We start from the raw sequence: 26,378 nt of genomic DNA on the forward strand, positions 1-26,378 counted from the left end.
ATAAATACAGCAAGAAAAGAGTGAAAGCCAGAGAGAAATATAGCAAGAAAGAAAGACAGGCAGAAAGAGGGAAACACATCAACTTCGAAAGACAGGAAGCAGGATGAGGGAAAGATAGCAAAAAAGAAAGGCAGAGAGAAAGAACAAGAATGAAAGGTAGACATAGAAATACAGCAAGAAAAGAGGGAAACGTAGAGAGAAACAAAGCAAGAAAGAATGACAGGTGGGCAGAGAGAAACAGCAAGAAAGAAAAACAGGCAGAGAAACACAGAAATGGAGAAAGACAGACAGAGAAACACAGCAATGAAGAAAGACAAACACAGAAACACAGCAATGCATTAAGACAGACAGAGAGAAACACAGCAAGAAACAGAGACAGGCAGAAAGAAACAGCAATAATGAAAGAAAGGCACACAGAGGGAAACACAGCAATAAAGAAAGGGAGAGCTGCAAAGAGAGAAATACAGCAAGAAAGACAGGCAGAGAGAAACACAGCAAGGAAGAGAGACAGGCAGAGAGAAACACAGCAAGAAAGAGGGACAGGCAGAGAGAAACACAGCAAGAAAGAGGGACAGGCAGGGAGAAACACAGGAAGAAAGAAAGATTAGCAGGTAGAGAAACACAGCAAGAAAGAAAGACAGGCAGATAGAAACACAGCAAGAAAGAAAGATTAGCAGGAAGAGAAACACAGCAAGCAAGAAAGACAGGCAGAGAGAAACACGGCAAGAAAGAAAGATTAGCAGGTAGAGAAACACAGCAAGAAACAAAGTCAGGCAGAGAGAAACACAGCAAGGAAGCGAGACATGTCCAGAGAAACACAGCAATGAAGAAAGGCAGGCAGAGAGAAACACAACAAAAAAGAAAAATTAGAAGGCAGAGAAACACAGCAAGAAAGAAAGACAGGCAGAGAGAAACACAGCAAGAAAGAAAGATTAGCAGGTAGAGAAACACAGCAAGAGAGAAAGACAGGAAGAGAGAAACAGCAAGAAAGAAAGTCAGGCAGAGAGAAACACAGCAAGAAAGCGAGACATGTCCCGAGAAACACAGCAATGAAGAAAGACAGGCATAGAGAAACACAGCAAGAAAGAAGGACGGGCAGAGAGAAACACGGCAAGAAAGAAAGACAAGCAGAGAGAAACACAGCAAAAAAGAAAGATTAGAAGGAAGAGAAACACAGCAAGAAAGAAAGACAGGCAGAGAGAAACACGGCAAGAAAGAAAGGGAGAGCTGCAAAGAGAGAAACACAGCAAGAAAGAGCGGCAGAGAGAAACACAGTGAGAAAGAAAGACAGGGAGCAAGCAGAGGAAAATAGGTAGGCAAAGAGAAACACAACAAGAAAGATAGGCAACGAGAAATATAGCAAGAAAGAAAGACAGGCCGACCGAGAGGGAAACACAGCAATGAGGAAAGACAGGAAGCAGGAAGAGGGAAAGATAGCAAAAAAGGAAGGCAGAGAGAAAGACCAAGAAAGACATGTCGACAAAGAACTACAGCAAGAAAAGAGGGGAAAAGAGAGAAATATAGCAAGAAAGAAAGACAGGCACACACAGAGAGAAACACGACAAGAAAGAAAGACAGGCAGGCAGAGAGAAACACAGCAAGAAAGAAAGACAGGCAGAAAGAGAAACACAACAAGAAGGAAAGACAGGCAGGCAGAGAGAAACACAACAAGAAAGAAAGACAGCAGGCAGAGAGAAACACAGCAAGAAAGAAAGACAGGCAGGCAGAGAGAAACACAGCAAGAAAGAAAGACGGACAGAGAGAAAGAACAAGAAAGAAAGGTAGACAAATAAATACAGCAAGAAAAGAGTGAAAGCCAGAGAGAAATATAGCAAGAAAGAAAGACAGGCAGAAAGAGGGAAACACATCAACTTCGAAAGACAGGAAGCAGGATGAGGGAAAGATAGCAAAAAAGAAAGGCAGAGAGAAAGAACAAGAATGAAAGGTAGACATAGAAATACAGCAAGAAAAGAGGGAAACGTAGAGAGAAACAAAGCAAGAAAGAATGACAGGTGGGCAGAGAGAAACAGCAAGAAAGAAAAACAGGCAGAGAAACACAGAAATGGAGAAAGACAGACAGAGAAACACAGCAATGAAGAAAGACAAACACAGAAACACAGCAATGCATTAAGACAGACAGAGAGAAACACAGCAAGAAACAGAGACAGGCAGAAAGAAACAGCAATAATGAAAGAAAGGCACACAGAGGGAAACACAGCAATAAAGAAAGGGAGAGCTGCAAAGAGAGAAATACAGCAAGAAAGACAGGCAGAGAGAAACACAGCAAGAAAGAAAGACAGGCAGAGAGAAACACAGCAAGAAAGAGACAGGCAGAGAGAAATAGCAAGAAAGAAAGACAGGCAGAGAGAAACACAGCAAGAAAGAGACAGGCAGAGAGAAATAGCAAGAAAGAGACAGGCAGAGAGAAACACGGCAATGAAGAAAGACAGGCAGAGAGAGAAACACAGCAAGAAAGACGGGCAGCTAGAGAAAAAGAAATAAAGAGAGGAACAGGCAAGGAGGAGCTACAAAGACAAGAAGGGTGAGAGAAAGACAAACACAGGCAGAGAGACAGGCAGATCGAGAGGTAAAGGTTTCAGACAGGAGGAGAGAGAAATAAATATAGCAAGAGAGAAATGCAGAGACAAAGGAGAGGGAGAGAAAACTGGACAGAGAAGAGAGAAAGACCAGCAGAACGCAGAGAGTAAGAAACAGAACGAAATACACACAGGTGAGGAGGAGAGAAACAGCAGGAGACAGAGAACAAAGAGAGAGATGAGCAGGGAGAGTGAGAGGGACATGTGAAGATAAAGCGTGAGTGGGACAGAGAAAGCAGCAGGCAACGAGGACAGAGAGGAAGAAGCAGGCAGAGTGGAGAGAGGCAGATAGGAAAGAGAGGGAAAGAGAGAGAGATGGGAGGAACATGAGCAAGAGGCAGAGAGGAGACACCGAGGCAGAGTGGAGTGAGGGGCAGCTTTGAGAGTGGTAGTAACAGGGGGACCAAGAGCAAAAGGCAGAGACGATAGATGGGGAGCCAGAGATGAGAGAGGCAGGGGAGAGGCAGAGGAGAGACAGAGACACAGGGAGAAAGAAGCAGGCAGGAGAGAGAGACAGATAGGATAAACGAAGTAACAGGAGGAACAAGAGGCAGAGGCACAGAGGAGAGGCAAGGAGCAACAAGCAGAGATGAGAGACAGGGAGAAACAAGCAGAGGCGAGACACAGGGAGAAACAAGCAGAGAGAGACAGAGACAGGAAGCAAAAAGCAAAGATGAGAGACGGATAGACAGGGAGAAACAAGCAGAGGTGGGAGACCAAGAGACAGGGAGAAACAAGCAGAGATGAGAGACAGATACATGGGAGAATATGGACATCAAGAAAAAGCAGCGGGGGAAAAGTTGGAAAGAAGGATGACAAAGGAATGACAAAGAATGAAAGAGAGAGAGAGAGAGAGAGAGAAGAAAGTGGGCGGGTCATTTTGCAGAACACTGGATGGGAAAAACATGTAAAGACAGTAGTTACATATGAAATCCTGTCTTTTTTCCAATGTGTAGGATTTTCTTTTTGTTTTCAGGAGACTGGGGGCACTGAACAGAATAACACTGCCCATCATATATGCCTGCTCCACCCCAAAACAGCATATGTTTTAACACCAGCACACAATTTCATGCTGGCATTAAACCAATGGATTCCTACAGAGGTGCACAACTGATTTTGACAGAGGGCCAAAAGTACCTTACATGATGGCTATAGTGGGCCGAAAAGTAAATGTGGGTGGGGCGGTAGGCGCGGTGGGGTGTGGCAGGAGGCTTTTTCAACCCCCAATTTTTATTAAACACATGGAAAAATAATACGTTTTTGAGGTGTAATGATTTTTATTTGTATTTCAAACTTACATTTTGTACTATACATTTTCCATTGTTATCATTTATTTCTATTTAGTTATTGCATATCTTCTGTTTAATTAAATTATATATATTTTATTGACACTTGATTGGACATTCCATTATTTTGGACTGCTATACTTTGCTGGTTGGATTGCCCAAGAGGAGTATGACCTTCGTTGAGTCAGGTTTCCACAAAAAGCAAAGGATGTAAATCTCCTAACTGTGCCTGTTTTAGCTTTATTATTGGGTTCACTCGTGGAGTGCAACACTATGCCCCCTGTCCCTCACCCCCAATCAAACACTATGCCCCATAGCCCCCACCGCTCAACCAAACACTATTCCCCATGGCTCCCACCCCTCAACCAAACACTATGCCCCATGACACCCACCCCTCATGCAAACACTATGCCCCAAGGCACCCACCCCTCATGCAAACACTATGCCCCAAGACACCCACCCCTCAAGCAAACACTATGCCCCAAGACACCCACCCCTCAAGCAAACACTATGCCCCAATACACCCACCCCTCAAGCAAACACTATGCCCCATGGCCCCACCCCCAACCAAACACTATGCCCCATGGCTCCCACCCCTCAACCAAACACTATGCCCCATGACACCCACCCCTCATGCAAACACTATGCCCCAAGACACCCACCCCTCATGCAAACACTATGCCCCAAGACACCCACCCCTCAAGCAAACACTATGCCCCACAACACCCACCCCCAACCAAACACTATGCCCCACAGGGCCCACCCTCAGCCAAACACTATGCCCCACGACACCCACCCCCAAACAAACACTATGCCCCATAGCCCCCACCCCTCAACCAAACACTATGCCCCATGGCTCCCACCCCTCAACCAAACACTATGCCCCATGACACCCACCCCTCATGCAAACACTATGCCCCAAGACACCCACCCCTCATGCAAACACTATGCCCCAAGACACCCACCCCTCAAGCAAACACTATGCCCCAAGACACCAACCCCTCAAGCAAACACTATGCCCCATGGCCCCACCCCCAACCAAACACTATGCCCCATGACACCCACCCCTCACCAAACACTATGCCCCACGACACCCACCCCTCACCAAACACTACGCCCCACGACACCCACCCCCAACCAAACACTATGCCCCACGACACCCACCCCCAACCAAACACTACGCCCCACAACACCCACCCCCAACCAAACAAACACCCACCCCCAACCAAACACCATGCCCCATGGCCCCCACCCCTCAATCAAACACCATGGCCCCCACCCCCCAACCAAACACTATGCCCCATGGCACCAAGCATGCACCATGCATACATACTCATAACAGACCCCAACCCCCCCCTCCCCTGCATACAAACTAAGAAGTATACACCATGCACCCATACAGACCCGAACCCCCACCCCCAACTCAGCACACAAACTCACAAGCATACACCATGCGGTTGTATACGAATTGATCGTTTTACAACTGCTCGAATGACAATTGACCTTTTCACAATTGACCGAATTGTGAAGGTCAATTGTACCATATATGTGGGGGGAAACCCCCCACAACCCCCCACCCAACGCCAAACCCCCCAAAACCCATATATATATATATATATATATATATATATATATATATATTCGGTCAATTGTGAAAAGGTCAATTGTGACCCTTTAAATTCGGTCAATTGTTCATTCGAACAATTGTAAATGACCAATTTGGGTAATACCACACCATGCACCCATACAGACCCGAACCCCCCACCCCCAACTCAGCACACAAACTCACAAGCATACACCAATACACCCTTACAGACCCGAACCCCCAACTCAGCACACAAACTCACAAGCATACACCATGCATCCATACAGACCCTCACCCCCTCACCCCCCAACTCACCAAACAAACTCACAAGCATGCACCCATACAGACCTGGAACCCCCACCCTGCACCTCAACATACACTGAACGTGCACACAACAACAACAAACATTCAGGCAGACCCGACCCCCAACCCCTAGCATCTCAACATACACTGCACTTGCACACAAACACATTCAGGCAGACCCGACACTCACCCCCCTCCGCATCTCAACATACACTGAACGTGCACACAACAACAACAAACATTCAGGCAGACCCGACCCCCACCCCCAACCCCAACCCCTAGCATCTCAACATACACTGCACTTGCACACAAACACATTCAGGCAGACCCGACACACACCCTACCCCCGCATCTCAAAATACACTGAACTTGCACCCAAACACATTCAGGCAGACCCAACACACACCCCACCCCTGCATCTCAACATACACTGCTCTTGCACACAAACACATTCAGGCAGACCCGACACACACCCCCCCTCCACATCGCAACACACACTGCACTTGCACACAAACACATTCAGGCAGACCCAACACCCCACCCCCCGCATCTCAACACACACTGCACTTGCACACAAATACATTCAGGCAGACCCGACACAAACCCCACACCCGCATCTCAACACACACTGCACTTGCACACAAACCCATTCAGGCAGACCCGTCAGCCCATACCCGCATCTCAACATACAAGCAGCATAAAGATCCGACACAAACAAACAACCGCCCTCCCAAAAAAAATCTGTACTTACCGGACGACGTGCTGGAAGGCAGGCTAGCTGGAACGCTGGTGAGGTCCGGTACTACGGCTGGCGTGGCAAGGCTGAAAGGCCTTCCGGCATCAAGCCTTACTGGCCACGGCAGCCGTAGTGCTGGCCCTCCATTGGTGCAGCACGCACGCACTACGTGGCTCGAAGGAGCTACGTGGTTCGTGTGCCCTGAGCCAATGAGGGCCAGTGTTTTGTCCGGCCCGGAAGACAACAAAGACTTTTCCTAATGCAGGGCAACTGATGCTGCTTGCGGGCCGCCCTCCATTAGGAAAGTCTTTGTTGCTGGCGGGCCGGACAAAATGGCATGGCGGGCCGCAACTGGCCCGCGGGCCGTATGTTGTGCACCCATGCCCTATGGACTCTGCCTGCGATTTACACCTGGTAAATGCAGGCGGATTCCACAGGAGTCCATTGTCAATAACTCCTGCAATCGCTCAATGTGGGATGCGACTCCGCTCGGTCCTTAAGCTGGAATATCTGTGTGATCATCCACAACAATGAGTCAAAGGAGGGCTCAATCCCCAATGAACCTGTTAAAAAATAGAAAAGAAGAGTAAAAAGAGTAAACAGAGCAAAAAGAAGTCGCATAAGAAAAAGGCTCATACTAAATACCCTGATTTTAGTAGCAATCCAGACTCACCAGCAACCCTGGCTTGATTAATTCCAGCTCAAGAGTTATTACCCTTGTGATCAAGAATCAGGGTTCATATGACACTCTCCCATTAGCAGGAAATAAGACCAAAGTCTCCGCCTAACATCTCACCAAAAGGGGGTCAGATCCAGGCTTCCAGGTAATGAGCCTAATCCTCTTGCTACTAGAGGTGCCTCCAGAAATAAAGATACCATCGGCAGCTACTCCTGTTCACCCTAAACGCACCTGTTCATCTATGCAGACTACAGAAACTATTAAGAGCCAACCATTACCAGAAGATTTCCACGTTCTGGAAGGATTGGGAAACCCTTTTCGAGAGGAAAATCATGGGATAACATCTAACGCTGTTGCGTCTGTTGCTCCAGACACCCACCTTAACGGCTCCAACTACTATCCGTCCATGAGGAAAATGGTGTAGCTAAATCAGTAAATGGGAAGAGGGGCCTCTACCAACCTCATTCTAATTCGGATGTTGACTGTTTGGCCCTCAAAGTACAGAGACTCTTTTGTCTTAGTCAGGACTATTACCTAAATCAAACAACCATCTTCCATTTAGTCCATTCCTCTGCAATCTCTACAAGTGGAGGACATCGAGATTATTGACCTCCTAGAACACTCATACTATGCTAGCGCCATAGTTTATTTTCACAATCCTGGGAAAATTAGGTTATGGGCCTCATCACGAGTTGAGCTGTAGCCCTTAAATTCAGCGTTAACGGTATTACCGCTGCATTTAAGGGCTGGCCCTATCATGAGTTGGGCGCTAAATGGGCTGTTTTACCTCCAGCTCTTTTCTGGAGGTGAAAATCCCATTTAGCGCCCTATATTACCGCCAGCTGTATTGTTGTGCTGTATTAGCGCCGAAGAATGGACCCAATGGAGAATGGAAATTTACAGTTAACGCCAAACCCGTGCAATACCGCCGGGAACGCTAGCGCTATTACAGTTGGGCGGTATTACAGCCGGGATATCGCCCAAATAGTGATGAGGCCCTATGACTTTTCTATTGTTAAATCCCCATCTAGAAATTTTGGTATGAATATAGATGGGGGGGGGGGGCACTGAAATCTAGTAGACCTGTACTTTGCTTTCAACTAGACGCCTCCACATCCAACATATTGGAGTCAACCTTAATCGATCAACACTATCTCCCACCTCACACAGTGACGCTATTACTGTCGACATTGATGCTCTTGGGATAACGTGAAATATATAAGGGCACCTGGCTAGGCCCTGAAAAACCCAGGTGGGCATACGTATTGGTAATCACAAGAATATTGATATTCCAGGTAATATTGATAAGGCCGTTTGCTTGATCACTGATCTCGAATTAGATTCACAAGCCACTTGCAGTGCAGAGGCCTTAATCAACCGCAGCATCACTTTCCTGCCAGTTGCACTGCAGACGTGGGACTGATTCAGCAACCGCAGCATCACTTTCCTGCCAGTTGCACTGCAGACGTGGGACTGATTCAGAGGTGCATGTAAAAATGGAAAAGTGCCGTGTCGTTGGGCCTGATTCAGAGGTGCATGTTAAAATGGAAAAGTGCTGTGTCTCAGTTGAATGACACTTTTCCATGAAGAAAAGGATTCTGATGTAATCCGAGAGTTGTGGCAATATATCAAGTCCCACATTGGAAAGACAAACTACACTGTTGGACAAGATACATCGATGATGTCTTTGGAATTTGGAAGGGAACAGAACAAGAATTGACGGAATTTGGGCATTACATCAATCAATGTAACCTGCGGATTAAATTCACAATAGAGATTGGAAGACCACATGTGAATTTTCTGGATGTAACAGTAGAATGGAAAAACAATGAATTATTAACAACAATGTATAGGAAACCAACTGATGTTAATAGCTCTTTACATTTCACGAGTTTCCACCCAAGACATCTTAAGAACAATCTTCCTTACAGTCAACTTTTACGAGCCAAACGGATCACTTCCAGCAAAGAAAAACTACAAACAGAATTTGAGACTATGAGATTGAGATTTCTGGAAAGAGGTTTTCCTGAACAAATAGTGACACAAGCCATCACCAGAACAGAATTGCAACCTCGGGACAGGTTATTGAATAAACAACCAACACAGACTAAATCTAACTTGATTTACACATTGAGATACTCAGCACAAAGTTTCCAAGTCAAAAAGATCATCACTAAAAACTGGAACCTGATTACATCAGATCTGAATCTTAACCGCCTTTTTCCAGCTCCTCCTATGCTAGCGCATAAAAGAGGAAGGAATTTTAGAGATACACTGATAAAAGCTGAGAGACCTAAAACTTCGACCCAGAGGACACTTACCAAGACAAAAAATTGTACTTTTCCCTGCCTTAATTGCCAACACTGCTCAAACATCATAAAAGGCAATCACATTAGACATCCCAACAATGGCAAGAAGATTCCCTTGAAAAGCTATGCAACTTGCGATTCCAAAAATGTAATTTATACCATCAAATGCCCTTGTGGCCAATACTACGTCGGGAAGACCAGTAGAAAAGCCAAGGAAAGATGGACCGAGCATAAATCTCAGATCAGAACTAAAAATCTCAAATCACCGGTGTTCCGGCACTTTAGGGACAACAATCATAATATCTCTCAGATGAGATTTGCGATTTTGGAAGTAATGCACCCGCTACAAAGGGGAGGTGATTTACCTAAACTACGTGCACAAAAAGAACTATATTGGATCCACAAACTTGATGCAATGACCCCTTTGGGGCTCAACGAAGACTATTACTTGGGTCCTTTCATCTAAGAATTTAGAATTGCTGTCAATACACTACTTGTTTTACTATCCTGTTTACCACCTTTAGCCCAACCTCATTCTTCTTGGTTAAATAATGAAGCTGATGAAATAACTGCATGGCCACCATTAGATTGTGCACCAATCCGACGGGCGGCCTTGCGCCTCTTAAATTTGACTATATATGTAGTTCAGTTTGGCTGATCATATGTCTTATGATACCCTGATATATGACTAAATTGTGAACCATTTATGGGCAGTGTAGCGGGTTGGCCCATATATCATGATAATAGAATGAATTATACCCAGAACAGGGTTCATTATCTCACCCTGATATTTTGTTACGCTTGGTATATGAATTCCTTTTATCCTCTTCTCATCCACAACTTTTGACCCAAAATCTATTCGTCAACTTATGTCTGTACACAACCTTCATAAAGTTCCCTCGCTCGACCTAAGACACCGGTCCTGCACTTTAAGTTCGCCACTATTCTAACACATCACTCCTTCGCTCTGTGCACCTGATACCTTTTGGCACATATACTGAGCTATCAGAACCACCAAACCGCCGCGCGGGTTTTCTATGAGCAGTGGTATATAACAAAAAGCAACTTTATCCTCCTCTCCACGAGATCATCACCAGTTGGCTTAACTGGTGACTTTCCCTAGGCGGTTTACATTTTTTTCAATGTTTTTCTGATCAGTCTTAAGCTTTTAAACTCTATCACAAGCTGCCTTTACAGGAGCCGCTCGCACTGTTAGGCTGACCCAAGCTATTATCAATATGAGGCATACTTGTTTTCATCTCATTTTGCCTTAACATTTCACCTCTACGTGCAGGGACATGGAGTTGCCCGGCCTGTGTTTTTTTACACATGACGTCAGGCACGCGTTTGCATGATGACGTCATGTGTTTAACATCCCGGACCCCTTGGTCTGCTGCCTCGCTCCTTTTTTACACTCAGCACTATCCCAATGGTAGTCACAATATCTCCACTATTGTGATACCCTGTCTTTTATTCTTTTATTTGTAGCACATCTTCCGATAATTACCCAATTTGAAGATGTAGCGTCACACGCATCAGCGTGATGACGTCACGCCTTTTAACGCAACATTAACACACACAGCATTGACAATGGCGTCGGCGTTCCTTTGGGCTCCGGTCTCCAGTTGGCAGTACCGTGGTTACACAGGTAAGAGCTCCTCACCTCTAATTACACTCCCTATGCAGAATCCTGTTCCTGCGTCGCCCTTTACCTCCTTCAAATTCGGCTATACCTTGATATTATTCCACCTTTCTATTTCTATTCCTTTTAGTGACAGTGGACATCTGTTGAACAACTCTTCCAGTCACTGGCTACAATTTAAGTATTTCCATGCCACCTTCTTGGTTTCCTGATTACCGTGGGTTTCACACCATGGCTAAAGATGATTTTCCACCACCCAGATAGATCGCTATCAATCGTAAGTGTAGTCCCAAGTTGATTATTGCTCGAGCCTTTCCTGATTACTGCACTTATTTACTAGTCTCTGATACCCACTTCCTTTCTACAGATATGAGTGCGTTGACATTACTAATCTAGTACTGTTTGGTCAATTACTGGGGATCCCCTTCCTGGATCCACCATCTCTTCGCTTGAAGATATTTTTTATATATTCACAAGGTTAGAATTTCCTTTTCTGTCTTTCAGTCCACTTTTGTTATAACCACCACATGACCTTACAATATTTCTTAACACATTGTCCAGTCTATTACGTAAGCTCATGATGCTGACTCACTTTGTTTTGTAAATTGTAACATTAAGGGAACTATTGAGTTTGAAAATGTTAGCCCTTGGGTGTCATTGCACCTCAAAATTATGATATTTAGCGCCAATGATGCTCATTTAATTAGCCTATATACTGTTTTCAAGTTGGTTGTACAAGCTGTTTTTGTAAAATTGTTATCAATTGAAAACATTATTCTAATGTAAATTTTGTACATATCTTCCCTTAGAACTGTTTGATTTGCCCCTGATGAAGAATGTCGTACCACTCGAAACGCGTTGGGCCGTCTACAATTTCAATATCAAGAATAAACATGAATTTCGATTCTTGTGACCTACTCTGACTGAATGTTGATTTCTTCAATAATTGACTTCCCTAAGCTTTTTTCATGCTAAAGGTTTCTTTAAAAAGATATTATTAGAACTACTGTTTAAAATACAAATGAATTGTTGGTCTGGTCATCCAGATATCAGAAAGTGTGCAGGGGACGTGAGTTCCTTAATTGGGAACTTTTCTGTTTCTTAATATATCAAGTCCGCCATTCCTGCAAAGCTGTGATTTCCGGCAAAGCAACAGCCTTGCCAACCGCCTCACGTGTAAGGGGCTGGCATGGACTGTATTCTGAAGCTTAGAGCACCCTTTCTAAAGAGGCGTTAATTAACAGCACGCTGGAGGTGTTGTTAGTTATGAAAAGAGGTGGCCTTCCTTACAAATTGTTAGCTTTTCCCCCAAAAATTCTAGAAATTCTGAATTAAGTCTTCTTTTTAAACTGTCAGTGCCACATTTTCTGCGTCACAGAAAGTGCTGCCAAGACTCTTCAAGCCGCCGACACTTCCTGTACTATAGAAATGTGCCTTTGCTTTTTGCATTTTGGCCAGAGGTGCTCTGCGCACAGTAACCTTGCAGTGCTTCATCTGCACATATTTTACATGTTTTTTCTTGCCCGCTGCACGTCTCTCCTCCACTCTTCCCTCACCCTCAGAATGCAGGTGGGAGGATTTGGAGGAGGGAATGTTATTATTACGTGGCATTTAGCACAGGCTCAGAATCGGGCCGAGTGTCGCTGCAGGGTACTCATGCCGCCTCACCTACTGGTGACTCTCTGTGACTCATGTTCCTTTCCTATGGCTGAGTGTCACTGCAAGGGACTCATGCCGCCTCACCTACTGGTGACCCATGTTCCTTTCCTATGACCGGGTGTCGCTGCAGGGGACACATGCGGGGACTCATGCCGCCTCACCTTCTGGTGACTCTCTGTAACTCATGTTCCTTTCCTATGACCGAGTGTCACTGCAGGGGACTCATGCCGCCTCACCTTCTGGTGACTCTCTGTGACTCCTGTTACTTTCGTATGACCGAGTGTCACTGCAAGGAACTCATGCCACCTCACCTAATGGTGACTCTCTGTGACTCACGTGCCTGTCCTATGACCGAGTGTCGCTGCAGGTTACTTATGCCGCCTCACCTTCTGGTGACGCTCTGTGACTCATGTTCCTTTCGTATGACCAAGTGTGGCTGCAGGGAATTCATGCCACCCCTCCTCAAAGTGACTCCTGAGATCCAAGAGGCCACATGGGGGGTTAGAGTTTGGAATTTGCAAATCACATGTACTCACGTTCCCAGGATTTCACGTATCTCAATTCTGAAAGTAAGAAGAAAATTAAGGGTTTGTGAAATCAGACAAACCAGCGAGACATTGAAGTATGTTACATAAAATATATTTATTACCATTAATCAAACTTACCCATTTCTACAGGAAATGTTTCTGTAGTAAAAGAAAAACAAGTGATGTATTAGAACCCAAACTTAACCCAGCACTACCTGCCTCCAGCTCCCAGCACTGCACCTCCACTCCCTGCCCTTCAACTAATACCTCCCCTCCAGCTCACACCACTGCACCCCCACTCAAGGCCCTTCACCTAATTCCTCCCTCCAGCTCCCACCACTGCACCCCCACTCCATGCCCTTCCCCCAATGCCTCCCCTCCAGCTCCCGCCACTGTACCCCCACTCCCTACCCTTCACCCAATGCCTCCCCTCCAGCTCCCGCCACTGCACCCCCACTCCCTGCCCTTCACCTATTGCATCCCCTCCATCTCCTGCCACTGCACCCCCAATCCCTGCCCTTCCCCTAATGCCTCCGCTCCAGCTCCTGTCACTGCACCCCCCACTTCCCACCCTCCACACAATGCCTCCCCTCCAGCTCCTGCCACTGCACCCGCACTCCCTGCCCTTCAGCTAATGCCTCACCTCCAGCTCCCGCCACTGCACCCCCACTCCCTGCCCTTCACCTAATGCCGCTCTCCAGCTCCCGTCACTGCACCCCCACTCCCTGCCCTTCACCTAATGCCTCCCCTCCAGCTCCGACCACTGCACCCCCACTCCCTGCCCTTCCCCTAATGCCTCCCCTCCAGCTCCCGCCACTCCACCACCACTCCCTGCCCATCACCGAATGCCTCCCCTCCAACTGTCAGCACTGCACCCCCACTCCCTGCCCTTCACTTAATGCTGCCCTCCAGCTCCCAGCGCCACAACCCTACTCCCTGCCCTTCCCATAAACCTCCCTTCCAGGACCTACTACTGCACCGCCAATCCCTGCCCTTCCCCTAATGCCCCCTCCAGCTCCTGCCACTGAACCCCCACCTGCGTTTCACCTAATGTCCCCCCTCTAGCTCCCACCACTGCAAGCCCACTCCCTGCCCCTACTTAAACAACTCCCCTCCAGCCCCGACCACTGCACCCCCACTCCCTGCCCTTCACCTAATGCCCCCCTCCAGCTCTTGCCACTGAACCCCCCACCTCCCCTTCACCTAAAGTCCTACTGCAGCTCCTGCCACTGAACCCCCAATCCCTACCTTATCCCTCATGCCTCCCCCTCCATCTCCCACTACTGCACCCCCACTCCCTGCCCTTCCTCAAATCTTCCTCTCCAGCTCCCGCCACTGCACCTGCGCTCCCTGCCCTTCACCTAATGCCTCCCCTCCAGCTCCCACCACTGCACCCCCACTCCCTGCCCTTCACCCAATGCCCCTCCTCCAGCTCCCGCCACTGTACCCCACTCCCTGCCCTTCCCCTAATGCCTCCCCTCGAGGTCCCGCCACTGCACCTGCACTCCCTGCCCTTCACATAATGCCTCCCCTCCAGCTCCCACCACTGCACACCCACTCCCTGCCCTTCACATAATGCCCCCCTCCAGCTCCGACCACTGCACCCCACTCCCTGCCCTTCACCCAATGCCTCTCCTCCAGATCCCGCCACTGTACCCCCTCTGTGCCCTTCACATAATGCCTCCCCCTCCAACCACTGACCCCCACTCCCTGCCCTTCACCTAATGTTTCCCTTCCAGCTCCCACCACGGCACCCCCACTTTCTTGGGTGTCCAACTGTCATGTTTCGGCTTTTCCCCCCTGAGGCCCTGACTCTTCCCGCCCCAGAGACGTCACTCTTTCAGATCGTAGCATTATCAGCACACAGTAAAGGAACACGGAAAAGGGCATTCAAATCACAGATAATGCAGCCTCTTTATTGGATCAGGCATTTCATGCCACTATATCTGATAAAGGACCTCCTATTTTGAACCCAATACTGGCTCAGTGTCCTCGCAAGCAACACTTCGGGGGGATTTAAGTTACATCTGAGGTGTTGCATTAACCCTACCTGTGCATCTGTCAAATCTGAATGATTGCAATTGACTGCATTGGGAGAGTAACTTCATGCATTGGAACACACGTACCCTATTACCCCAACACCACAAGACCTAAAGGCGGTGTGATGAATCCTACGGATCCCTCGCTGAACCCCTGCCTAAAGGCTCCTCCCAGGTAGCCAGGGAAAGGCAGACACTTCCTGGGGAAAGGCACACACTTCCTGATCCTGACCTTGGGGGTGGTGTACTGCAGGAGGATCACCTGGGAGGAGACAAGGCCAGGATGGTGAGGAGATCCAGCGGGATGAGACGCGGCATGTGTCCTTTGAAAGGGAACACCTTTCAAGATTGCCAAACAGGTACTGGCTTATTGCCATTACAATGTATCTGAACCTCATATAAATTCTGTGGCTCTCGGCACATGTACCCTAAAACCTAAACAAACCTTCATAACAGAAAGATCTTTCAAGGTATCTCAGCATAAAAACCCTCCTTACTCCCAAAGGTATAAAGTAAAAGGATCTGTCTTCCTCTGTAACAACCAATTCTAACTGTTCATCTTTTAATGGTTTTAACGGAAATAAATCTACCCCTAAAACTAAGAAGTTGCTTTAAAGAACAAACTAGTCCCATAATCCCATGAATACTGGATCGAGGAAGAGGGCTGAAGAGGCCTGCTGTAATAGTAGTCAGGCAATTAAGCCTAACAGCCCACACCTGAAGGAACCTGGGAGGTATAAAAGGCCCCTCAGGTGTAGGCAATGCGCAGGAGCTGGAACAGATGTACGTTAAAATAACGTATCCCAAAAGATCGAATTACAAAATTGCAGAGCCTACTTGCCCGCATTTTGTAATTCGATTCTTTGGGATTTTGTCCGTTTGTCCCCCGGACTGCCTTTAATATATGCGGGGGACACCGCTGCAACCAACATCCCCCTTGTTCAGTATTATGGACTTTGATCTAATTTACCATGCCGAATGCACACTAAACGTGCATTCAGCATTTTAGATTCAATCTTTTGTGCAGGACCGCTGGAACTGCGTCTGGAGTGCGGGCTGTAGTAGCAGTAGCAGAAAGAAGAAGACACAGTGTTGGCAGTGTATACATATGTGGGAGAACAAAGGGACGCCGGAACATTGATACAGCAGATTTCACCTGCTTGTTCTGTGAGGGTCCTGTTCCCCCAAACTCTGAGTTGCAGAGGCTGTGCTGTGGAAGGCGTGCAGGAAGGCTGCCTTTCCCCATGTGAGCCTGATTGTAAAGATTGCTGTACCAGCGGTGTGTCAGAGACCAAGGCAAGGAGCTGCAGGCAACAGGCTCCTTTGTCGACTGGCCGCACCAGAAACACCTTCAACAAGGAAGGGTGTGGGTCCCTGTGAAGCCAGAAGCAGTAGAGGTTGTGCCCGAAGTCGTGGAAGTTGTGCAACCCACAGAACAAGGATTACAGAAGACAGTGAGTCAAAACTGCCGTTCTGCTTCCTTGCACGAGCACTATCAGCGACAGTATCCAGCCCCATCTTCACTCACGTGTAGGCTAAAGCGAGCTGAAGTTGTTCATTAAACTTTTGACAATGGAACATTGAGAAAGTAGCACTTGCGTGTGATCAGTAATTTCTCTTTTCGCTTGCGTGAAGAGCAAATGCTACCAAAAGCCAAGCAAAGAGCATTCCCATATTAAGCCCGAAAGCAGCTTTTCTTAAAGCCAGAAAACCATTTAACTAAGACTGTGATTCTGTAGAAAGTTTACCGTTGCTTAAGATACAAGTGTGCCAGCATTACCTGGAGCCAAGAGAGTGGCACCAAGGCTTCTGGGTAATTATTTTGGCTAACAGTTGGCAGAGATATGAAGGCAAAGTTGGGGAAGGGAAACCTGCTGTTCATCTGAAGTTGATACAATCTAGATTGCTTGTTGAAGAATACTATTTGAAGTTGAGACAGACAAGAGAAGCCATGAAGCTGCCCCTTTTGAAGAGATACTCAGAGGAAGAGTGCCTTGCCTGTTGGAGGGTGCTGAGGTGCCTTAACCTAAATCTTGTCAGAACTAAAAACCTGTTTTGGATTTGAAGTACTGAAGCTTTGGTGGTATTCCAAAACACCGAGACTGCGGTGGTATATTTAAGTGTCAATAGATGCAACATTTCAAAAGCCCAAATGAAGTAAAGTTCTATGAGACAAAGGAGAATGCTCTCATGGGAAGCTTGAGCAGAAGTGAAATTGTTGAAGTGGAAGCAGCAGCAACGTGAGTCATCCTGACAAATATACCTACTGTGAATCCTAATCTTGTGACTGATGACATATTGATTGCTAACCAAGAACTGTTTCACTGACAGTTGTAGAAGTGGCATTTCTTTTGAACTGTGGCAAGCTCCTTGACTACCGGAAGTGGTGGCAAAGCATTGCGGCGGCTGGGAACACCATTGTTGCTGTTCTGAGGAAGTGGGAAGTCCATATTGCACCAAGGAGAAAATAATTGCTATTATTGGAACTTTGGTTTACAAAACATTACTTTGACTTTGAGACATCAAGCATTACCCTGAGACTATTCCATCTACAAGGATTTCCTTGTTTCTTTCTTTTGTTGAACCTTGAAGCAGAATTCACTGTGAATCCCGGGGAAGGGAACTCACCCAGGTTATGAGAGGTTATCAATAAACTGGGAATGTTGCTGATGCCATTTGAAACACAAATACAAAAAAGGTAGAAGGCGCCCCTCTCTGGAAAAAGAACACGGCATGATAACCTGTTCAGTGGTTTTTAACCACTTTGAGAGTTCGCAGCTATCTGCTTTTTGCTCACTGTACCTTTCACAGATGGGAAATAACTATTTGCATATCAATCTTTGTCCCGCCCACATGGACAGTCCAGCACCAAAATGCTATGGCATTTCCCTTCTGAACAAGAGTACCAACAGCAACCCCATACACGTGTTTCAGCCTTGTTGGGCCTCATCAGTGAGGTGGAGCTGTGCCTCTCTGAGCACAGTGAGCAGGGAGTCCACGTCTGGTTGCCCCCAGGTAACCTAGGCTGACCAACCCAAAGTTCCTTCCAAAAATACAAAAAAGGTAGCAGGCGCCCCTCTCTATTTGAAACACCATATAATGTTTAGTGTGAGGGAAGATATCCTGTGTTAGAGAGTTTCCCTTTAGCTTTGGTTAGGCAGGGAAATCCCCAGCAGAGTAGTGACAGAGTAGTGACAGTGAGGCATTTAATATTATTTATACTTTAATAAAATGGCATATTTTGAACAATTATCAAAGAGTTGCCTGCCTCGCATTTCTGACCTCTCACAGCGGTTAATACTAAACTTTGGCACTAGGCGACCGTGATGTTAAATTATCATTAAGCCGGAATGAGTTCAGAAGTCTGGGGAAGCTGATATTTCTGGGACATAGTTGGCCAGACTGTTGTTTCACGTGGACGGTCAGACCTGTATTCAAACTATTCAGACTCCGAGGGGGTCCTTTTTGTACTGCCCTCAGGATATACATAATGTCTTTATTGGCCTTTTGTAGTTCTATCTACTCTAATCAGGAAGCATAGTCTACTGAGGCTGTAAAGATGGATTTTCAGAATCAGCCCTGGTGCCAGATTCTGAGAGGTCACCGTATTCTGGTGAACAGGACGACACTAATGTCTACTCTGACTCTATCAAGGTAGAGTGACTGGGCAGTAAGGCTTAGACTTAGTGGTGAAGGGTTCAGTGAAGCACACACAGAGCACTCTAATAAATCAAGTTAGGCAGAATGTATACAAATACAGTAATATTTAAAAGGCCTCGAACCAACTCTTATCAATGGAAAATCACAGGTAAGCAAAACTACTAAAAGTACACTAACAACATATGTACATCCGTCATTACGACCTCCAACAAATGGTACAGGACGGCAACAGCCCTTGCAGTCACGGCTGCCGTCCAGTTCAGTTTCCACTGTAGGAATAGGAGGGTCCAAGTCACACATGTTCTATCAGATCTGTCTTTTCACCACAATACTTCTGACCTAAATAAGAATGTATTTTTTCAGCTCCTTTTGGGCATATCTCCTTTTAATATTAACACCCTTTTGAATTATTTTTCTGTATTATAATGTTTTTTAATGTTGTATTCCTCCCTTCTCTAAAGTAAAATGGTAGAAGATTGGTTCTCCTTTTATTGTCCCCTTCTGTCACGACTCGCTCCCTTCGCTCCCGTTCCCGCCACTTGGGGGCATGTTTTGGGGTTTATTCCCTACTGGACATTTCCTCCGAACCTAATGCTACAGTGCTGTGATGAATTGGGAGCGCTAAAACCTTATTTTCCAAGTTACTTCCCTTCCGGATCCATTCCAGGTTTTTGGCAGCCAGCATGCTACTTTACTCAAATGACTATGCTTCCCAGAATGCCTGGCTCACTGCTTCACCTCCTCCCTTGCAGGACAAGGTTGGGTGGAGGATAGGCAACACCTGTGGCTGCAGGTGCAGCAGGCGGCACACCTGAAGGGTGTGCTCGTTAAGCAGCTTTAAAAGCCTCAGTTTACTTCAGTCCAGCGCTGGTCATCGTTGCAGTGTTCCTGTTGTGACTAGTCCCTTGTTCCTAGCTTTTGTGCCTAGTTCCTAGCTCCTGTTTCTTGTTCCTCCGCCCTGGATTTCGGATTCATGTGCTAAATTGATTTCTGCTTTCTGGATTTCCCTTTCTGTCTTCCTCTGTCTGCAGGCAGCCTTTCTCTGTGCTTTACCCTTTGATGCAGCCCAATTTGCCTGTGTTTTCTATTTCTTTGATGCTGTCCTTTGCTACTAAAAAACTTGATGCATTAGTCTTTCCTTTTTTAGATTTAGTTTCCTGCCTTTTCTCCTTGGATGGGTGGGTAAGGTTTCCTTTTGTGATATCATTTTCCCTGCTCCTGATCCTTACTTCCTATTGGGATCCATGCCATGTTTTCCATTTCACTTCTGCATTTATTTCCCATTTGATTATTTAGGTGTGGGGTGCTGTAGTAACTAGTCCCTGTGTGAATGCCTTTTGTTTTCCTCACTATTTCTTTAATCACAATTCCTACTTGCTCCTTGACTTAGGTCTTAGGTATTTAGTTATCCTCCACCCATTGCTGTTATAGCCTTCTGGGTCCTTGTTTGATCAACTGGGTTCGTGGGTTTACTGACATTCAAGTGGTCTTTCTGGTCCTCATGAGTACTGTTTCTAAGTTCCTTATTCAGTATCATCCAGAGTGTCAGCACACAGATCCTGTCCTTGCTTGCCCTCTACGTGGGCTTAGCGCTGTCAGTATCTGTAAGAGCATAGTGGGTAAGGAGTTTGCCGACTTTCCTTTCAGTCATAAGGAGGTTCTAAGTGCTTACCCCACATCCCTTTTCATATATAGGTATTTTTGTTTCACTCTATCTGCACTCCTGGGTTTTAGTATTATGAGTCGTGGTTCTTGTGTGCACGTTGTTTGATTCAAGGTTATTCACTGTGCGATTTTGTGCACATTTCCCTTGCCATATTCGCTGCCTTTGTACTCACCTGATTAATCCTGACACCTTCTAACTTTTCCCCCTCCCCTTCTTTAATGATTTGTTTTGATCCTTCCATTTACACTTTTTTATGAGTTATTCTGACTTACTGCCAGTTACATATTTAGAGATTAATGTTACAATTCATCTTTTTTCACACCACTATTTATTTCGCTAAATTTGATGAGTTTAGCTCAACTAGTGCATTATCAGTGAAATGTATATGTATTTAGTTTGTTCATCCAGTCACGGATGACCAGTTCATTTCTTACCATCAACCCCATTCAAAACATGGTTTTGCTTCTCCGGAACCCCACCAATCAACCACTCATCCGATCATGGCTGAGCCAATCATGATTCATCCAATTATGGCTCATCCAATCAAACACTCATCCAAACATGACTCATCCAAACATGACTCATCCAATCAAACACTCATCCGATCGCAGGCTCATCCGATCTTGGCTCGCTACCATGAACCTCGAAGGGTTCACGCTGAAGCTATCCGAGTGACAAAAATGCCCTGACAGCTTGGTACCAATTGGCATGACTGCACAAAACCAAACCTTTCTGGCCAGCCTCGGATTTCAGGCCTGCAGTAATCCCAAGTTCAAGCACACCTGGAAGTGGAAACCAACTCCTCTCTGACCCTCAACCCTCACACCACACAAATCATCAGCGTCAAACAGTTTGACCACATTTCCCCCAACCTTGATACCTGCCCGAATAATCTTTAAAATAGACTTTATAACATCCAAGGCTAGGCAACCCAGTCACAACCGTACCTAGCCACAACAGTAGGGAGGCCAGAGCAATTCTAGAAGCCACATCATTGCAAGACTGGAAACAAACAAATGTTGAAAAGGAAAGATAAAACAGGGGGCGGGTAACAGAAAAAGACCTATCGCCACTGTGGAACGCCGTCCCAACCCACCTCCGCGCAGCACCATTATGCCTGCAGTGGATGAAAAGAACTGAATACCTTGATATTTAAGGGTTTCTCTAAAAACTCGGTGCACCAGGTAATAGCGGTCAGATGATGCGCCTCTCGCCCACCAAAAAGCCAGCCCCGCCCCCCCCCCCGACTCAAACACTGTGATGCGCTCCATTGCCTGGTATTGTAGGGTTTTAAATATGCAAGTACAAGAATACAGGCAGATCTGTTCCTCATTGAGATGTGTGCATTTACATGTATTTCAATGTAATAAGTGCAGTGAGATGGTTGGATAATCCTTTCCAACCACTATCATCTCTTGGATGGGCCTGGCCTTATATCTACCTTGTAATTCTGCGAGCAGCTGGGCATGGCGTCTGATGCTCTGCAGCGTCATCTCCATTCCAGGGGCATCTTCCTGGGGCTTCAGGGCCTTCGCTGCACTGCACCTGAGAATTATAGAAAGATACTGTATATAACCATCGGCCTCCAGAAAAAAGTAAGAGAAAGGGGGTCTCAACGGTAAGATAAGGGGAGAAAAAAGAGACCCCATTACTAAAGATGGAAGAGGAAGGCTCTAAATTACTAAACATGAAAGGAAGGGGAAGCGCATCCCCGTAAAGCAGATGGGTGGAGAGCACCACTCATAAATGAGGAACAAGAGACAGGCAGCGGTGAGAGGATGGGCAGAGGAACCAGAACTGTGACACACATTCTGAAGGGGAGACCCCAGGGAGGAGAGGGTGGGCTGGGGAATCTATACAGTGATATAGAAATGATACCCGAGGGATTAGCAGTTTGGATATTGCCATCAGTGGTTTGGTGTAAAGTACAATTAACAAGTAATAAAATGTCCACTCAAGCAAGTACAAAACGACATCTACTTATTAACAACACATATGCATAAGTAAAAGACACTACATGATAAGTAAGACAAAATGTCTACACATATGCAAACCACAGGTAGGTGCCCAAAATTGGAATACACCCCACTTTAGAATTCCGTTCAAGTAATGGGTTCAACAATTAGCAAAAGCAGGGGAGGGGTAGTCCAATTCTTACAAAGGCCTTATAGGTTCATAAGGCACACCAACACATAAAAGGAAATCCAGCCCATATTCTAGAATTAATAGAAAAAAAGTATTCAAAGGTCAAAGGCAGGTCGCCCAGTTCTTGGATACTTTGTAGCAGTGCTCGCAGTGCCCCAGTAGGGAAGAAAGAGGCTCGATACAAGGGGCAGTCCTAGAGTCAGCACTAGAATGTGTAATAAAGCAAAGTCATTGTTGCTTTGAAGGGAAGGGGCAGCTGCCTACCCCAGTGCTCCAGGGGGACCCTGTGAGAGATGCCTAGACTCCGGTTCCACCAGCATAAGTCAGGTGCAGGTAACTGCAGGAGGGGACTTTATGCCCATAGAAAGGAATAGGGCAGAAGGCCTTCAAAAAAGGACATGTACCTTTTAAGGCCCCTCCTGTTTAGGGCACTACAACCACTGACCTTAATGAGGGGCTAGCACACCTGATAAGAAAGGGAAGCTAAATCTCTCTTTAAGGTAGGTAACGCGTACAGAGGGGCAAGGCTTTACTCTCAGTCAGGGATCGACACAAAGGTACAATTAGTCCACACACACATCTCTAGAAAATACACTACACTGATATATTGAACAAATTATATATACTTTATTAAGTCACACATAGAAATACGTCAGGTAAAATAAGTACTTAATGTATAATACTTAATGTATTAACACGATACCCAGAATATTATAAAGCAACCAGTAAATGCCTAAAAAAGGACTCTCCTCACACCCCACTGTCTAGATGCGAGTCCACTGCCACAGGTGGGCACCGAGTCTACATTAACAGGGGGTGGACTACAAGGGAACCACAAAACCAACAAGCAGGTAAAAAGACCCCTATGGGCCTGCACAATTCAGCACAGTCTCCTACAGACACACCCTACCCCCGGTATATGTGAAGGCCCTGGACCTGGTGGTCAGCACCTAGCACATGTAGGTAGAGGATAGGAGAAAAGGCCCAGCAAAAGAAACCCTGTTACTGCCAGGTGTTTGGATATTCCTTGGGCTATTTCCTCTCACTCTGGCTGCTGCTGTGACCTCACACAGGTTAGTGCTTGCATTACTGTGATAAGTACAGGGTTTCATTCCCAGGCGTGGTTTACAGGATCGGGCACCCAGGGATTTACACCTTCACACAGCCAAAACCAGGGAAACCCAGGACAGCAACAAAGGCCCTTCCCACGGTGTCGACCTTCAAGCCTGCATTGGAGATTTCGGCAAGGAAGGTGAAGGAACCTGTAAAGAAGGCTCCTGGAGGCTCGGTGGACAAAAGATGAAGGCAGCCCAGCAGCAAACGATCGCAGGACAGGGATAATGGATGGAGGCACCCTCAGACGTCCCAAGCTTAAGATCTGGAAGGGGGTTGAGGCATCACGCCACTTCTGGATGGCAGCAGTGACACAGCCAAGTGTAGATTCTAGCACTAAACGACTGGTGGTAGTGGCAAATGGCACAAATAACGGTTCCAGTGTGGAGGCGTCGACCCAGTATATGCGAGACAGGGGAGACTTCAGGAAGCTCAAACTCCAGAGCCAAAACAACCCAAACCAGGATATGGCCAAGCCACTGTAACCTGCCAGTATGGCCAAGTAGAGGCTTTAAAGTGGCAAAAACAACAGGAATCAGAGGTAAAATCTCAGTAAGCAAGTCAGCATACCGGTTTCCTCCAACAGAAATGGAAACTAAGGGAGAAACAGGGACATGACAGGGCCAATCACTAGAGGGCTCATGGGGGCTAAGTGTCAGATGACCAACCATTATGGTTAATCAGTACGACTGCCCCTTAACCGAAACCACCTCAACAGGAACTGCGAGGGAGAGGTTGGGTACTTAGACTGGCCAACACAAGTATAAACCAATATGGGGGCTGCCATTGTAGTCTCAAAAAGAGCATACATGGTCAGAATAGACATTTTAAAGCCACCTCATGGTTGCCCCGAACAAAAGGAGCCCTAAATTACAAAATGGCCAAGAGCAGATTTTAGAACAAATTTACTGGTGCACCAATGGCTACCAAAAAGGTACATTGGGCGATCCAATGAGGTCAAATGTCTTTCACCCTGGCTGAAAACAGAAATAAAGTACAACTGCCACCAACCACCTCCCTCAACCCTTGAAGGGTGACAGAATCACCCTACAGCAAACATGGGGTGTCTGAGAGGAACCCCTAGGACTGAGCCCCTTAGTGTGACCCAATACCATATACCTTAAATACGGTAAAAGGGTCGTAATGGCAGGGGGACGTCAAGAGAAGACCCTCTGGTCACCAAAAAGAAGTAAAAGTTCAGAAAAGTGAAGGGAAAAAACAAAACGTTGATGGGCCCATAAATGTGGCCCTAAAATCCCCAAAAATAGGAATTCTATCTTCACACGCGCGCTCCCCAGACTATAACCACTGGGAACTGATCCCTTATGGGGAAAGTCACTTGGTTAGTAGTTGGTTAAACTCCCAGTAAAGGTAAAGTACCTTTTGGGATTCCCTGACTATCTTTCTTGTTAGCCAGTCTTCGCTGACTATAGGTCCAACAGCTACCCTTAGGAATTGTCTTTCTATTGGGAGAGGGGGTCTGTCCCCAAAGCCCCTCATAAGACCTGATCCTTCTGAACCTCTAATAGGTCTGCAGAACCCTCAGTAGAAGTTTCTTTTTTTTTTTAAACTTTATTTATTAAATGCTTGACAAGGCAGAACGGGCAATCATATCGGTAGCATTATACAAGGTTACATGAATTTAGAAGTGGTCTCATTCACAATTATGTTACAGTACATTACCGCTGTGTGGCGCTTATCATGAGGTAACAAATGTGAAACTAACACATGCAGTTTTCAGAGTTCAAACTAACACATGCAGTTTTCAGAGTTCAATACCCTGAAGCTCTGCTTTTCGACTGCTCAGCATGCATCCTAACTGTTTGAACACTCCCCATCCGTGCCCCCTTGTGACTGTCTTTTTTTAATATAATGGCAACCGGTCCGTCAGTGGTGATTGTTTGCAGGTACCCTCGGAAAGGGGGCCAGATGTCTGGGGGTTTGCAGCAGGTTGGTTGCAGGGAGATTCAGCGTTCCTCATTTTCTGATGCCCAGGTTACATCGTGGAGCCATTGTTCGATGGTGGGACTAGCTGGCCTAAGCCACAGCAGCAGTATACAGCGCACCGCAAGGATCATGCACAGGCTAGCCAGTTTACGACAGACTCCCTGAAGTGTTGAACACTCATGGAACAGGCAGTTCGTAGGATTCGGATCAATTGTGCAATCTAGCATAGCAGATACAGCAGTGCAAACCACCACCCCAATACCCCATGATTCTGGGGCAGTTCCAAATCATGTGGAAGTTGCCTGCGTCGTCCATGTGGCACCTGGGGCAGTGGAGAGTGTGATCATGGGACATGATGTGTAGTCTAGCTGGGGTGTAGTGGAATCTATGTAGCACCTTGAATTGGATCAGGCGGAACCTAGCATTCAGAGAACCCTCCCGAGTTCGCATGCACATAGCCTCCCAGCCTTCGTCAGTGATGTCGG

General features: G+C 46.4%; 1 protein-coding gene across 3 annotated transcripts in view; it reads right to left on the minus strand.

Annotated features, from left to right (window-relative positions):
* The window catches only part of LOC138521798 (E3 ubiquitin-protein ligase TRIM39-like), a 92,014-nt gene that overhangs the window by 26,256 nt on the left and 39,380 nt on the right, over nucleotides 1–26,378 (minus strand). For 2 of the 3 annotated variants that reach the window (XM_069634898.1, XM_069634900.1), the window contains exons 5-7: nucleotides 22,130–22,233; nucleotides 13,462–13,482; nucleotides 13,333–13,359 (exon numbers count right to left, since the gene is read on the minus strand). In XM_069634898.1, coding sequence (XP_069490999.1) covers nucleotides 13,333–13,359; nucleotides 13,462–13,482; nucleotides 22,130–22,233 — 152 coding nt within the window. The remainder of the gene's footprint in view (nucleotides 1–13,332; nucleotides 13,360–13,461; nucleotides 13,483–22,129; nucleotides 22,234–26,378) is intronic. The other variant, XM_069634899.1, reaches the window with a different exon arrangement.

The sequence above is a fragment of the Ambystoma mexicanum genome, chromosome 13, assembly GCF_040938575.1.
Source record: "Ambystoma mexicanum isolate Mex_15411 chromosome 13, UKY_AmexF1_1, whole genome shotgun sequence".
NCBI lineage: Eukaryota > Metazoa > Chordata > Amphibia > Caudata > Ambystomatidae > Ambystoma > Ambystoma mexicanum.